This window comes from Euwallacea fornicatus, chromosome 4, assembly GCF_040115645.1.
Source record: "Euwallacea fornicatus isolate EFF26 chromosome 4, ASM4011564v1, whole genome shotgun sequence".
Taxonomy (NCBI): Eukaryota; Metazoa; Arthropoda; class Insecta; order Coleoptera; family Curculionidae; genus Euwallacea; species Euwallacea fornicatus.
This window is the reverse complement of record NC_089544.1, coordinates 901,341-915,625: the sequence shown is the minus strand read 5'-3', so window position 1 is coordinate 915,625 and position 14,285 is coordinate 901,341. Positions and strand designations below refer to the sequence as shown.

Genomic DNA, 14,285 nt, shown 5'->3' with positions numbered 1-14,285 from the left:
ACGAGAAATAAATAATCCAATAATATATACAAATTATTTTATGTATTGACAAAATGCTATAACACACAAAACCATTTTTAGGCTATAAATTACTTATATTATTGAACGTCAATCTTAAAGGAAATAAATTATAAAAGTATTATTGCACAACATAATTTGAATAAGTATATTATAATCCTATATCATACAATAATTTTTGTGGTATTCTTAAAACATCTAAATATTACTTAAATCCATGTATGGAACACCTGCAACTATCTTGTAAGAGGAGTGAACACATTTACATTATTTATGAATATTTTCTTATCAGACCTATGCACCCAGGGCTAGTACAATCCTGAAGGTAAATCAGTCACTTTGCCTCCAACGGCACTACCGCTCATGGACGAAAGATCCCTGTTCCTCGACAAGGTACTTCTACTCTCGCCCTGCAGTTGCCCTGAGTACATTCCAGCATTTGCATGGCCCCTTTTAATCAAGAATCCAGACCCCGCCATCTTATCTTGTGCTCGAGGAAAGTAATACGAAGTATCAGTGAATGGATCTTTAGAAGATGGTAAGAACATCACTGGCTTTTCTTCAGTGTACGACCCGAATTTTGATTTTCCACAGTTGGTTCTGATATAAACATTCGAGACACTTTTAATAAGGGACGTACTCCTGGCTGAATCGCTTTTTGGCCTTGTTTGCGTGGTCGTGTCTAAACTTTGGTTCGTCATTATTATATCTACCATGGCATCCAAGCCATTGTCTATCCTATCCAAGCTCTTGGATTTTGACTGTCTTCCAACTCTGCTCTCCAACTCCTGATTTTGGCTTACATTTACAGTGGTACTAAAAAAACACGATCCGCCCACGTCCAAATGTTTAAACGACTCGGACTTCTTAATGCTCGTCTTAGACACCAAAGTTCTTCTGCCTCTTTTATCTGACGTTTTGCTCTTTGATTCCGACACCATCTTGCAGTGGGCCGGAGTCAAAGCAACATGGTCAGTGGCGCCAAGACACTTTGATGCGCTAAGTAATGAGTCTGATCCGTCGGTGCTTGTATAAGGAGTCTCGTTCTCAAAGAACAGCTCTTTAGGGCAATAGTAGTAATCTTCAGATGGCACAAATAGATGCATTAAGCTTTTGGTTCTGCGTGGTGGTTGCGGATGTAGGTCTGACGGAATGATCTCCCCTTCACTTGCTATAGCGTAGTCATCTGCATCAATGCGGATCTTCAGCTTGCTGGCTATTTGCGCTTCTTCAATCCTTCGCTTCTCTTGTTCGAGTTTTCGCTGTTCCAATTTTGCCAAATCTTCGGTTTCAGCTTCATTGATGATATTCCTCAATTCCTCTATGACTTCGTCTATGGTGGTTTCTTGATCATCTTGACGGGGGTCTGGGACGATTTTAGAGATCTGTCCGTTTTGAGCTGTGTAGCTTTCGTAAATGGAGTGTTGCTGGGTTTCACCCTCAGGGGTAAGGCTTCGTTCTGAAGAAGATATGCCTTCGTCTTCATTGGGCGTTGAGTCGTCTGTAAAGGAATTAGTAAGCGATTTGAGGGTATCGAAAAAAGACCAGGACGTACGGTTTTTGATGTAAGACCCTTTGGAAGATCTGCTAGACTTGAGAGACCGAATTTCGGACTGCAGCTCGGTGCATCTGTCCTTGAGTGTCTGCTCCATGCAGCTCAGGGCTCCTTTCTCATCCTGCAAAGACTGAAGCGGAGTCGTTAAAGGCCGAATATATCTCGTAGCAATCTTACCTTAATTTTTCGTTCCAACGCTCCCACTCTTTCACGAAGAGACGCATTCTCTTTCTTTAAATTGTCCATCATAAACTTTAAATTTTCTATATTAATGTACTTCTTCTCCCAGTACAGAATTTCTTCTTGCAGAAAATCATATCCGCTTAAGTTTCCCACATTCTACACGTAATAACTAATTTTTAGTAGAGGAACATTAACTTTTTAACTACCGACCTTCTTAATGATACCCAAGTCGAGTCCTGCTTGATTCAGTTCCGCTTGGATGTAAAGCCTCTTTTGAGAATTTCCAGCAGTGTCCATAAATCTGTTCAGAAACCTGAGTCCAGAACATATGAGCTCCTTCTGACCTCCGGTCGACATCATCATTCCGACAAGAAACCTGAATCTGACAGGTTCTCCGAATCTGAGTCTGAGGGTGGACATTGCTTCCGAAACGGCGGAGTGGCCCGCGATTGAGGGTTCGCAGGCTTTTGCAAGTAGCTGCGGTAGCAATAGTAAAAGTGACATTATTTATTTATCGGTGATAATAAAGTCAAATTCTTATGGCATTTTCTGGAGGTGCGCTCCGGGCAAGAGTGCCCCTTTTATTGTTATGAGCATTTTGCAATCGAACTCAACTTTTTATTTAAAAAATCGGAGCAATACAGTGGACTTCTAGAACTCGGTTAACTTTAATTTCTCAAGCCGCACATCCTGAATAAAAAGAGTGATAATTAGACAATTGCTCGTACACACCTGCAAAGCAATGATCCGGGACTTGTTGACGTTGCTCATTATACATACAGCCACAGTAAACAAACCTGCCGACGACGAGATCAATTTTCTAAGAGACTCTGTATACCTAAAAATGTAAAAACATCAGTACCCGAAGTCCCTATCACGGTACTCCAAGCTAGTGTACCTTATGCAGCAGTTCAAGAGACACTGAAGACAAGAAAGCTCGTCCAAAAGAGCTCTTCGTTGCAACGACGGGGGTATTTTTCCGGTGGTACCCGACGAGCCCGGTGGACTGTTCACCACCGTATTGGATTGGCTAAGTTGAATTGCCCTGAGGAGATCCAGTAAGAGGGTCACTCCATCTAAAGGGTCAGCGACAAACTCCTGCACAAAGCTAAAAGAATACAATGAGGAAAATTAGGAAAATCCCATGAAAGCTGCGAAGTCAATCAGAGATTAAAATTGCAAATGTATGCCTTCTTAAGTGGCTCAAGTACCATAACGCTGGTTTAATTTCATAAAGGTGTCAGCTTACACTATCTCGAGGAACTTGTTAGCATGCAATTTCCATTATTTAAAATTCTGTTAATGAAAGTAAACATTCAAGTTCAACCTCTAAGGTTGGTAATTATGCAACCCACGTGCTCTTGGGCATTTGGAGGGTCTCAGCCTTGCATGCCATATTTGTTCTAGTGTGTCTAGATCATAAGGTGCTGGTTCTCAGTGGAGCTGATGGAACGTTTTGACTTTAAGTAGAAAAATAAATTTGGTTCGTGGGCGCGTTTGCATTCTGCAGGCGAACTCCTATCGGTAACCGTAGTTTCCATTGAGGTGTTCGGCGCCCTGCGAAGGATTTATGGATACCATCAATTCATTAGCTGGTGGCACTACGAGGTAGACCGTGAAAAGCGTTGAGTGCCGTTTTTTTTACTGATATTCGCAATTTCGGTAATTAATAACGATACAAACGAACTGACGATTTCGACTAAAAACTGCAGGTCAAAGTTGTTGATCGCGAGAAACCGTTAAAGCTGGAAAATTCCAAATCTGAGACGGAGTCCTCCATGGGTATGAAACCAATTTTTGACAGACGGTACGCCATAAAAGCGTCATTCCTTTCGCTCGACATGACCATAATTCCTCCGCATTATCTACCAGTTTGACACAGTAAATTCATCTCAACTCCATCAAAGCCCCTGATCTATAAAACAGGTAAAACTCACAGCATCACGTTTGTTTATGATTTATCTAAATAAAAAACATTAGCATGCAACCGTATCTTAAAATACTAAAAGTAGATTGGTACCCTTGCAGTTTTATGACCAGCCATTATACCTTGACCACTGGGTGGTGCATTCTTTAATTACGACATTAAATGTTTACGCTTTATGATCTGTTTTTTACAATAGCTACCTGGCATGCTATAATAATGGTCAAAAGATATAAATATCTTACCTTGGAAATGCGAGCTTCAAATCAGTCTTAAGTTTCCCTAAAAGCTCGGATACGGTGCCAAATTGGCGTAGGGTCATTTCGGACCCCGATGACGTAAGCATTGGGTTCCGATAATCTCTGAACGCGGTGCCGTGGGTGCGCCCCATTTCCATGTCGGAGGTACTCGAATTCGCGTAGAGAGCCATTAGGCCTCCGTTAGCGGATTTCTTTCCCCATTTCTTAAGCATTAGAGCGAAATCTTCGGGGTTGTAAATTGGGGGTCGTTGTTTTTCCTGCGGGGAAAAAATAAAATTTCAAACTTTTATTAATTATTATTAATCGCGCTCGTTTGGCCGGGGAAATCGATTCATTATTAATGCATGAAAAACGTATTGAGGAATGGGGCTAAATGCGAGGAAATGTTCGAAAATAAGCAGGCGAAGAAGAAAGTTTTTTCCATGCAAAACTTAAATTATTACCTTGAATAGGCGAGTGCCATTAAAAGTGAAACTTGCTTTGCATTAAGTTCTTATAAACACTTTAGTTTATGATTTTTAGAGATAATGTAGGACGAGTTTGGCGGATGTTTACACCTGTAGGCAATTATCCTTAGATTGATGGCGGCATGGAAATAACAGGTGTTTGGGGCTCAGGGATAATTCATAAAAGTCCGTAAAATGGAAAAATAACACGTTTAGCCCGTTATTTTTCCGTTTGATGTTACAGTTACAATTTTTTTTTTTTAATGGGTCTCGACGATGAGAATTTCCTCAGAAGAAGGATGCCAATATGCCCGCTTGTGCCACCCTCAAGCATGCGTCCCAAAATGATTTTTTTATACCTTTTTATAAACTGCTGAAAATTCAGTTAGAACTACCTGAGCTGAGGGCTGTAGCAAAGACTCCCTCCCCAGTTGGACCCCCACTTGATAGTAATTATTTCTCCCCAAAATTCAATGCCAATTGGTACCCTTTACCCTTATTTCATGGCGACGAAGATGCTCTCTGATGTCATTTGTGTGTCAAGAGTGAAATAATGTGATTTCATCTGAGTTCCATAGAAATGTGCAATGCACTCTAGGGAATATTTCAATTTTCCACTGAAAATAGGATTAGTCTTCGTGAAGAAATTTGATAATCACGTCAAAGACGTGAACGAGTAAACGGTACGAATATCGCTGAACAACATGAAGAATTTGCCAATTTTTTTACGAAGTGCCAAAAGGGGCATTCTGGAAGTAATGTGCGTGCATGCTATAATGGAAAGTAAATATAATTTTACAGTAAATCATCTCGCAAATATGCATATTTTTAACCTTAACGGCCGGCATCCGTTAAGAACCGTTTACCACGTCTTTGTGCCTATTGTGAAGTGTGTTAAATGGGGATAATAATATGGTATAATAAAAAAAGTATTAATTTTACACAAATAAATATTTCAGTATTGTAAGTTTCTGCAGGTATCAACGTGAAAATGTATCATTTTTACTTCAGCAGCACGTATTGCCATCATCAGCAAGGGCAACGCAAAAAACTGTTATTCCAGATTTCAATAAATACAGTTAATCGATTTTTTACAGCTAGTTTCACTCGTTTACATGTTACAGGAACCATGGGCTTTTGTTTTTCCACGGGACACAGAGACATAATTATTATTCTTTGAATTTTCCCACTTTTCAAAACCCAAAATGGGGCGCATCTCATTTTCGTTTTGGGCTGCCTTTAAAAGGTCCATCGAATACTTTTTATAGTTATACAGGGCGTCAATATGAAAACTTCCCACTCGCCCTGCCTCGAAACGGGATAGGTTTTTTTTAAATGGCCAGGACACGTCCATTTTGTTATCGATTGTGGTGCTAAGGACCAATGGGTTACTAAATTGATTCGTTGCAATAATTTTCTAATCATAAGGCACGTTTCAACGCTGTCGAAACACTGATAAGAAAAACGATTTTGGAATGTTCAATCACCCCTAGCGTCGCGACGCAACAGTCGAATGTAGCAAACGAGGTACCAAAATGTAGAGGATGGAAAGACCTTTAAAATGCACTTAAAATTGTGTTTAGAATAATGCATCACTTGACCCCCGTTGCCATTTGAGATACGTGAGAGGGTGGCTTGGCGGGACAGAGGGTTGAGAGAGACCCGGTGAATTCTGCGTGAAAATTGCTCCCCCTCGACAACAAAATCGACGCGCGCCGGTGATTTTAAAAATTCTATCTCGTTTCGAGATGACGAGGGGGGGACAATTTTTCAAATCGACACCCCGTAGATGTGCTACTTGACGAGACGCAGCTTTTTATAGTACGCATATCGCTGAAAAAACGAACCTGATATTTCCCTTACGAATGAATATCGCTCAAAAGACCACCTGAATAAATTAAAATTTAATCGTAATTGAAGTCTGACCGCTTACCTTGTTGATAACTTCATCCAGATAACCGAACGATCCATCTTTTTTCGGATCTCCATCAGAGTTCGGTACCATATTGCTTGCGGAGTCGAACAAATCACTAAAAGAGAAAATGAAACTGTTTGATTTTTTTCAAATTGAAAAAAAAATCTGGGCGAGTACTAAGCTTAATGATATTCCTAATCAACGTTAATCCCCAAAATAAATAGGTGGAGGTCCTCCCTTTTGCCTTGAAATCGTCGAAATCGTTAATTTCTTACTTCACCCCGTTACCGTTAAGGGAGTTTAATGTTCCAAGTAATTTGGGCAAATAACCTGAAACATCTCTTCGCTCTAAGTCTAATCCAAAAATTATTCAAATCACTACATATTTCCTTGCCAGAGCCATAAATCAAGGAGCTGAAAACTTCCCTATTTGAATTTCAAATAACTCTAATTACTGAAAACACCATCAAGATTGTATCACTCCAAATTGTCCATTCTTGCCTATTAACAACGAGATAGATTTCTTCTCGTTAACTCAATCGCAAAAAAATTATACGCTAGTATTAGAAAAGAATGGTACGATTATACGGTAGATTTGAAGGTTCCCATAGATCTTAGAAATGGTAATAGATCAGAAAAGAGATTGCTGGATCAGATTTGAGTGTTCCTGGAGGTAGTTAATTGCATTTGATCGAAGCCACTGGGACGTGTTCTTGTTGTATCGCTTTTTAATATTCTGGTCGTGGTTTGAACCACTGGATCAGGCGGCAATAAACATAAATTGGAATGTTACCCGAGGTTAAATTATAAATTGTTCCGAGAAGAGCAAATTAAATTTCGGGTACCACTTCGACGTCCTTACGTAATACAACGGAACCAACAATGGGTGTTGTTCCTAGATCATTAGACGTCCAATACTTCAGCTCTCTTCGTTAAATTAATATTTATTTTGAGCGGATAACTATTTAAATAAGTCTTGTTTAAAGCGAAAGATTCCAAGCATTGACTCGTAGGACCCAACAGTTCAGGTGTTATTGACCAGAGCGGTACTTCCTCATGAACAGGAAAAACAATTTATCATAATTATTTTTTAATTGCTCGAAAATATGTAATTTCGACTTCTATCTTCCCCGAGGTTAATGGTTAGGCTGAAAGTGAAAAAACTTTTAATTATTTGGTGTTTGCCGGGTATTGCATAATGTCGACGCTAGCGCCATCTTTAATACATTCCTAACGGTATCAAATAGACAAAAACCATGAGAACTCCATATCATATGAGAAGCATCGCTCATCTTTTGACGAGCCATTAGACCGAGTTACATAGATATATTATTAGAACTAATTAGCAGCAGTCGATTTTAGAAGTGATCGATGCAAATTTTTGATAAACGATATATCATAGCATAGTCGGGTAGCTCAAACTGGTTCTTATGAGCGACTGAACATGCTCTCTTCTCTGGGAATTCGGCTGATGCCTTAATTGGATGCCTGACCACAGGAAGTCGAGAAAATTGGTACAGCCCACATATTTTAAATCTCTGTTCTTTTTGCTCAACACCAACACTAATTGGCGAACAAATGATGAAAAAGTCGTTCAAAAGCTTTGGTCAAAGGTCCCATTTACACTTCTGACCATAACTCGTGAAACCGTTGGCCGACTGCTGCTCCGATCTGATAGTTTGCTACCGAGGTAGCAAAGAGTCCTGAAGATAAATGCTCTTCAAAGAAGAAGAAACGGTTTTAGCTTATTAGCATATATTAAATGTGTCTCGGTACTCTGTTGGATGGTTATATTAAGAGTTAATCACCAGCTGGCTAGTGACTAGCCGCCGGTACTTCACGTATTCAACCATTCCTGAGAGAAAGAAATATAGTGGTTTCATGGTAGGCACTTATTGGTTCGATTTTTGCATCCACTCGAACAGATTATGTGTCGTGAACCTTTAACATCGATACATTTTCCACTTGTTGTTGGTGCAAGATCATCGTCAATTCCGTTGTTTAATGGTCTAGATAAAATCAGTTATATTCAACCCACTTTGTGTGAGCTTCTCGTTCAGAAAAAAAAAACAAACATATTTAGCTCAAGCGATTCGACATGACTTCACTTCTATTCGAAATCATCATCTGCGGCAACTTGAACGCTATCGAATCCGGCATCACGAGTGGATCATCCTGTATAAATTGACAGTGGAATTCTCTCATAACGGTCAAAGTAATTCCAATTTTATTATCAGTTGAACAGCGAACGTTGTCGTTACTTTATACAGAGAACTACGAATTCGCGGATGAGTACAAGGATCTCAGAAACCGTAAGGGACATAAACGTGCATTTTAGTGTTGCAAGCCCGCACCAACCGGAGCAGTGAGCAGTGTATTGCGAGCCTGACGAACGTCTCGGGGTTCCAAGTTGCTCCCTTGGAACTCGAGAACGTAACGGGTCGGAATTGACAAAAAAAGAATAAAATCCGTTGAAGAACGCACCTGTATTTGCTCCTTCATTTTTATTACCGGTTTAAATAAATATGCAAAAACCTTACGTTATAACGTAATAAATCTCACATCTAATAAGCCACATTTCCTCTATGATTAAGACATAATATTATTTACATAAAGAAGAAGCATACGCTTAACACGAAATCAGCATTGAAATAATAGTGGGAAATAGCTCATTGGATCGTGCTAATAAATAATTTATTATTATGGTAGTGTTGTTGGCATAATGCCTTCTAATTGCATATGAATCTACGGAACAAGAAAAGTTAATTGATAGCTATATTTCAAGTTCAATGAATGGATTTCCTTTATTTTCCCTCGTGTTAACACTGTCGTGGGAATCCGGCATTCGGTATCGTCCCCGTCGTCATCGGGATTATTTTCCAGTTTTCGAAACAATCACGGGCTCCTTCATATGTGGCCAATTACTGACGAAACGAAATCTTTTACGACTTTTTCGTTTATTTGAGGAAAAACCTAATTAATTAAGCAATTAGTGCAAAACCTAATTAGTCGCAGTTGTGCAACTTTTATATTAAATTTCCAGGCAGAACGAGAGTAATGCTTTTTTCTCATTAGTATTTGTATCATCACCCAATTACACGGAGACAATGGCATTCGCGGAATCCGCCGCGTAGGTTGGAGCTCTGCGTTTTTAGAGCAATTTTTCGCAATTTTATTAATAAAATAACTATACGAAACAACGCTCAGTATTACAAAAAGTGTCGTTAGCTCACGAGTAAAACATCTGCTTTCGGTTCATTTAGCCTTATTAAACTGTTAAGGGAGACCAACAATGCCGGATTTCAGAAGAAGAGAGGGGCGCATTAAGCGCATAAAGGAGACGACTTAAGTTTATATTAATGCTAAAACCTTTGAGTGTCTTATTAAAATGGCCCCCATGCGTTAATACCTAAAAATCGATAATGAGCATGAGTCGTGTAGTACGCGCCATATTGGCGGGACGCCTCACGTGACGTATGAATTTGGTGGCGTTATCGACTGCACTGTGCAAGATAGTCGACTTCATATCTGATTTCTCGGTGATTTATTGGGATCTCTGAACACGTGTTACTGTGTATTTATGTCATATTACACTCCTAGGAACGTAATCTACTGTTTGTACGGTGCGTACCGAGTCATATTAAAAGGAAGTCCAATCAAAACTTTATTAACACCTGTAGGTGCCATCCTTGATGGTTGGACTAGATGCAATTAAAGAACCTTCTAATCATAAATCATCAACAGTACATCAACGACGGATAATACGTTACACCCAGTCCACTACCGAAGTGAGACTTTTTTCTCGTTTACCCGACGATAACCCAAACAAGGTAGCACCTAACTGAAGTGACAACGAAGTTTATGGTACGATCCCATTTTTAATGGTTATTAATGAGCTTATAGCCTAAAACCATAACCGTAGTAAATTTCCAACTGAATGGTTAATTGCATCCATCGCCTTGAACTTGCCGAGGGCTCCCTTAATTACATAATAATGAATCGAGCTTCGGGTCTTCACATTTCTCATGTTGAATCTTTGAAACAAGATGGCAAAGAGACAGCCAAGTGCTTCCTGGAACTTCGGTCCTGTTTCAGGTCTAGTGGATAGAAATAAACCAACGCGGAAAGTGTAATTTTTTCTTTGTTATTATTAAGGTTAGTTATCGCCCGCTTTTGACGCCGAACTTAAGAATGGTTTTCTGCTTTCCTGGTCGCTCAGAGAAAAGCCATTTTCAACTTAAAAAAAAAAAAAAAAAACTACGACTTTAAAAGGTCGCGGCTCATTAGGAAATGCTGTTTCATCTAACTCGTGGCATATCGCGGGACCTCGCTTCGCCCAGGCTTGCGACTCGTTACCTAAAAGTATGCATTTCCTAAACGATTACGTAAATGGCTACTATTAAGATAGCGATTTTGGCGTTGCCCATCAACAGCCACAATAAAACCATGCTAAAATCCTAAACAAAATTCCATGTTTACATCCAATATTAACCATGCATTCAATATAACTAACCTGTAATAAGCCCAAGTAGCCGCCAAACACCATATCCGAAGAGTTAAAGATTTATTACCCGGCTCACGTCCAAACGATGTGCACTTAGCAATATTCCCCAGGCCCATTCTATAAGAACGAATTAACATATCCGCTATGTTATTTCTCGATGCTGCGTATATGGTTACAAAATTGCCTGTTAGATAAGTCAGGTCTCTAATAGGCTCATTTGCCCACAAAGCTCCTTGATAACGATATTGATTAAGGTGGCGTGACGTTCCATAACGTCCTCAAAAACTCGTCTAAGCATAAAAAAGTGTGAGTTATTGGCGGCACATTCGATTATCTCATCCATCCCGTTATTGTTGCAGCTCACTGCAAAAGCCACGAAATTTCGCAATTTAAATTCGATAATTGTAACGCGGGCGCATCGAAATCGATTGCCGACATCGATCGGCACATGCGTACAGCGGCAAGGAAAAAATCTTATTCTTAGCATCGTCGGGTAGGTAACACGTGCAAGCAGTTACGTTAAACAACAGCATTAACTTGACAATTGTTATATCGGATTCCGCATAAACTGCGGCTTAATCGTATATCGATACGGGGATCGACGTAACGAGCAAACGAAAATTCAGCCCGTTTCAGGTCTTGCACTAAACTGAAGTTAATGTTCGTATTGCGTTTAAAACTTATAATTCCACGTTATCGTGCAAATATGCAAGATTTTTAGACAAGTATTAAGAGGAGATTATTAATAATTAAAGTCAAATAATACGTATTTAATTGCACCTATTCCTTGCATAGCTTTATAACTTACGTATATTTCACATGCCTCATTATATCGACGTACGAACATTAAGGCCCCCTGTAAAATATACTATAAGAACCACTTAAAATACTAATTCTGATTAATAGCCAATCCATGCAGATGTTGACCCAAAGACCAGAATCTGGCGAATACTCATTTCACCGTTGTAGAGGAATGTCTGCGATGATAAGGTTTGAAGGAAAACTTGTTTGCGCCGGTGGTGGTTGATAGAAAACTGACTCGGGGGGACGTAAAGACACTAGACACAGGTCGAAATTTCGAGAAAGTCCAATCCGGTAACAAAGTTTGCCCGGACTAAAAATGGCCTCCACATATTTGTCTCTGACAATGTGTAAATTGTCAAAAGAACGGTACCACTTGATTGTACCGCGTCAGCTGGCCAGCGTACCTCTCTGGTACCTTCGCCTTGTCCGCGAACACGGTTTGTAGTTCGCCATTGAAAGTCGGATTAATACTGTAGAACAAACGATTATTTATTATTCAAAATAAATTTCGCTAAGACCGCTCCAGCCGAAGTTCTCCAACGACCATGGGCATCGTAAGTCGCCTTCTGCCGATCACTTACACAAAGAAGCTTTTTTCTTATGTAAATAAATGCTCAAGAGTGACAACTTAATGTACTTGCACTGCATCACTATAATTTTCCACATCCGCTATTCTAAAGCCTCTTAAGTAAATTAACACATTTCAACTTCAATCTGCTTAAGTGATTTTTTATTGGCACCAGAGGCCCATTTTACCGGATAATAGTCAAAACAGCGACGGCAGCTAAAAACTGAGATCGCAAGTGACGATAGTGTCATAAGTAATTGATTAGAATTAAGTCAAACGTCATGATGTTGCCACCACTTACACCTCGGACAATTACTGATAATTGCGATTTTAATCTTTTAAAGGAGTTATCTGTAAATTACAATCTGCTCTTTCTGGATTCTTATTATTAAAATTAGTTATCAGTTTTTATTCGCCTTCTGGACGATAATCCTTTTTAAGTGCGTATTATATTTAGAAAATCATTAAGGCTTTATAAGTTATGAAGATGGAGTTTTAGACTATAAAATATCCAAGGAAGCTTTGAGCTCGATTAGTAATTATCAAGTAAATTATTCTGTGATGTAAGTATTCTATGGAGGGAATTTCTTCAGTTCGCAATTGCAATTTTGCGGGTCGGTCGAGTTGAAGCCATTCAGCAATCGAACGGTCTAAATTAGTTATACATGCGGGGCGGGTTGAAGAGGTCTTCGACACTTGATTTATCCACTGGAGCTAGCAAAGGGTCCCGGCTTCTAATAAAGAGCGCCCGAAGTGCAAGACCCGTATGTCAGCAAGAAAAGAAAATTGGCCCACAATAATTGGACATGTCTTGTATGGGTTGATATATCTGTGTATTAGCCGTTCCTTTTACCTACTTTAACTCAACACCGCATAAATTTGACATAAATTTTCATCAAGAGCACAAGTTAAAAACGCACATCTAATATATGCGTTGGGTTATTTTTATTATTAACATCCGACACTAAAGTGGATTTCTAATTTGCAAAATAAACCACAACGCAGAAGAAAATTTACGATCGCACTTTGATAACCAGCCCCGAGATGCAATTAGCTCTTGAAAGTGAAAAAGTAGTTCATGTAAGACGCATATTTCAATTTTTGCATATCATTCTGATAGGTGCACGTATAGAGGTATCTCCCATCAATTTGGCTTTTTTTATCAAGACCTAAGAATTCGCTTTGCCTAAAAGGTAGGTCGGGGATATTATACAGATCCGGCGAGGTACTGGACTTTTTTTTCGTGTAAACTTTGAAAGCTCGGTTTAATATATGAATGAATTGCTAATTGCTTGACTTGAGAAAGTTTTTCATGCTAATAAAATTAAAAGATTCAATGTTCAGCAGGTGGAACATTCCGCGTTTTGCATGATGTGCAATTAAGCATGCGCTTAATAAAGCCTTAGAATATTATATTTCATCCCAAGCAAAAGAAGCTCGATTATTTGTTTTTGTGAAAAAAACTGGGCCTCGACCGCAAACGCCTTAATGAGGGTATCGACGGGGGAGGTTTTAAATCAAGTTACCTCGTAACGCAGATCCCATCCCCGACCCCCAGCCAACCCCACTCCAACAATTATATGACGAATTAGCCGATAAAAACAGGACGGTTCGGGCCCTTTGCAATAAAGTCGAGATTATCGACAGCTCATTACTATACGGGTCGGTTGGAACACTGTCCGGTCGACAACATTCCTACTTTGAGTTTAGCTGTCACTCCGTGTCAAAAATTGAACCCTCCATGGCAGACGTCAATCCCTTGTCAGACGCGGAGGCCGCGATTGGTCAGTCGGCGCAATCGGTCGGATCGAACCAACCGCGGAGTCCAAAAATTGATGCAGGCGGAGACGTGGATAACGTCCAGATCGCAATTAATCATACGGCACAAGGAGTCAGCTCCTGTTGGTGAAACGGGTCAACACATGTCATCGAGATATTCAAAAGTATAAAAGGAGAAAAAGTTAAAAGATGAGATTTAACGCAGCCAGTTGGAATAAAGCGGCAATAAAGAGGACACGCTTCTTCGAAGGTGAAGGCTTAATAACTGGATCCTAAGAAGTCGAAGACGTCAAAGGTGACGGCGCATTCGGGACATGTGGCGAAGGCAC

The 14,285-nt window shown here is 39.7% G+C and overlaps 1 protein-coding gene across 5 annotated transcripts in view; it reads right to left on the bottom strand.

The window, feature by feature from the left end:
• Positions 1–55: 55 nt before the first annotated feature.
• mwh (multiple wing hairs) overlaps positions 56–14,285 on the bottom strand; it is a 37,537-nt gene continuing 23,307 nt past the window's right edge. For 2 of the 5 annotated variants that reach the window (XM_066303194.1, XM_066303196.1), the window contains 8 exons: positions 6,320–6,416; positions 3,926–4,197; positions 2,655–2,864; positions 2,489–2,594; positions 1,967–2,233; positions 1,751–1,912; positions 1,574–1,703; positions 56–1,519 (listed from right to left, as the gene is read on the bottom strand). In XM_066303194.1, the coding sequence (XP_066159291.1) occupies positions 327–1,519; positions 1,574–1,703; positions 1,751–1,912; positions 1,967–2,233; positions 2,489–2,594; positions 2,655–2,864; positions 3,926–4,197; positions 6,320–6,416 (2,437 nt within the window). In that variant the 3' untranslated portion in view covers positions 56–326. Of the gene's footprint in view, positions 1,704–1,750; positions 1,913–1,966; positions 2,234–2,488; positions 2,595–2,654; positions 2,865–3,925; positions 4,198–6,319; positions 6,417–10,814; positions 11,155–11,613; positions 12,401–14,285 lie in introns of those variants that run through there. The other 3 variants (XM_066303197.1, XM_066303195.1, XM_066303193.1) reach the window with 3 other exon arrangements.